Genomic DNA, 1,903 nt, shown 5'->3' on the forward strand with positions numbered 1-1,903 from the left:
TATTTCTTAATAAATAATAGTATTAAATCATCCACTCGAGTCTCTATTAACAAATTAGCAAAGTGGTTATGCTATAAATGGTGACCCCGACGTGATGGAAGTGGATTAAGAAATTTGGTTTGACTCGTTCGACACAACGCCCACACGTGTAGCGAAACGCCAAAGTATCATCGCGATTTTTACTGCATTTACACGAACAACACAGCAAAGGACCACAAAATTGTACAAGAGTCAAAGTCAAGGGTGCTCCGTGCTAACGTGGTGTTCCAGCTCGCACTAGCGCGATATGCCGTTGGACCATACACCGACCAAGCTATCAGACAGCCACGCGTCTGCTTCATTGGGTAAAACGTTGTTGGACGTTTCTCCACCGCCTGAAACGAACATGAGCACTATCCACGGTCAATCGACAAGCCAAGCAGCTGCACCCACGGCACCAGCCGCTGTAGAAGCTGTGTCCAGCTACAAGATACCACCGTTCTGGAAAACCCAACCCAGACTATGGTTCATCCAAGCCGAAGCCGTGTTTCACAGCAACCGTATCGCATCGGATCTGGCCAAGTACAACCAAGTCGTTAGCGCTCTGGATACGGACTCCATACTGCAGATGGCCGATTTCCTACACAATCCGCCTGATAATGATAAGTATGCTAAATTCAAAGACGAAATAATAAAACGATTCACCGAATCCACAGATCGTCAACTGCATCGAGCCCTCACTGAAATACAGTTGGAGGACAAGAAGCCCAGTCAGCTTTTACGTCAGCTAAAAATCCTCACAGGCAGCTCTGCAACAGGAGACGTACTCCGAGTCAGGTGGCTCGCACTGCTACCACCAGCAATCGTGAGGTGCATAAAGCTCCTTAGAAATACAACGCTTGAAGAACAGGCAGAGATCGCTGACGAGCTGATGGAAAATCAGACTGGCACGGGCGTAATGGCCACGTACACCAACCCTAGCCATGCAGTAGCAGACCGCAAGCTCGCGGATACCATCCTTACAAGCCTGGCCAAGGACATTACCAGTATGAAACTCGCCGTGGCCGACCTCGCTACCTGCACCAAAGAGCTCACGCAGACTCTCACTCAGAACCCTCCACACCGTGCATCGCGTGGTCGCGGCCAGCAACGCTCAAACGCTAGAGAGGCATCATCGGCGCCCGCCAAGCTGTGTTTCTACCATCGCAAGCATGGAGAAAAGGCTAAGCGCTGCGTGTTACCGTGTACCTTCAAAGCCAATTCGGGAAACTGATTTCGCTGTCGACCGTTCAGGCGGCCGGCGACAGCTTTTGTACCAGCACACCGCCTTCAAAAGAACATCGCCTACACATACATGATAACACGACGAACATGAGGTTCCTCGTTGATTCAGGATCAGTAATCTCACTGGTACCGAAGACCGCCATTAATCTCCAGCTCAAACAAGATGAGCTTACATTATACGCTGCCAACGGTACTATCATACGCACCTACGGCCAGAAAGTGTTGTCACTCGATTTCAATCTCCGTCGAAGGTTTAGTTGGTCCTTCATTATAGCAGATGTCAAGTCAGCTATCATCGGCGCAGACTTCCTTGCTCACTTTGCACTGATGTTGGACTTGAGGGGGCGCCGTCTTATTGACTCAGCCACATCACTCACCACGAAGGGTCAACTATCTGAGGCCATCATACACAGCATCTCCACCATCAATCAGTCCATCTGCTCAGATGACATTGATGCCAGCTATCTAGAGCTCCTCAATCGCTTTATTGACATCACGAGACCAAATACCAGCCCTATCACTGACACGAACAGTGCAACTGCTCATCACATCGAGACCACTGGACCACCAGTATTCGAGCGTCCACGGCGTCTCACTGGCGAGAAACTAAAAATTGCTAAAGACGACTTTGACCTGTTAC

The 1,903-nt window shown here is 49.6% G+C and overlaps 1 protein-coding gene across 1 annotated transcript; it reads left to right on the top strand.

Moving 5' to 3' along the window:
- The first annotated feature begins 286 nt into the window (after window positions 1-286).
- Window positions 287-1,252, top strand: LOC118755240. The gene has a single exon (XM_036490090.1). It carries the CDS (start codon window positions 287-289, stop codon window positions 1,250-1,252), a length of 966 nt encoding a protein of 321 aa, XP_036345983.1.
- The last annotated feature ends 651 nt before the right edge of the window (window positions 1,253-1,903 follow it).

Source organism: Rhagoletis pomonella, unplaced genomic scaffold (assembly GCF_013731165.1).
Source record: "Rhagoletis pomonella isolate Grant_MI unplaced genomic scaffold, Rhpom_1.0 Rhpom_scaffold_00002, whole genome shotgun sequence".
Classification (NCBI taxonomy): domain Eukaryota; kingdom Metazoa; phylum Arthropoda; class Insecta; order Diptera; family Tephritidae; genus Rhagoletis; species Rhagoletis pomonella.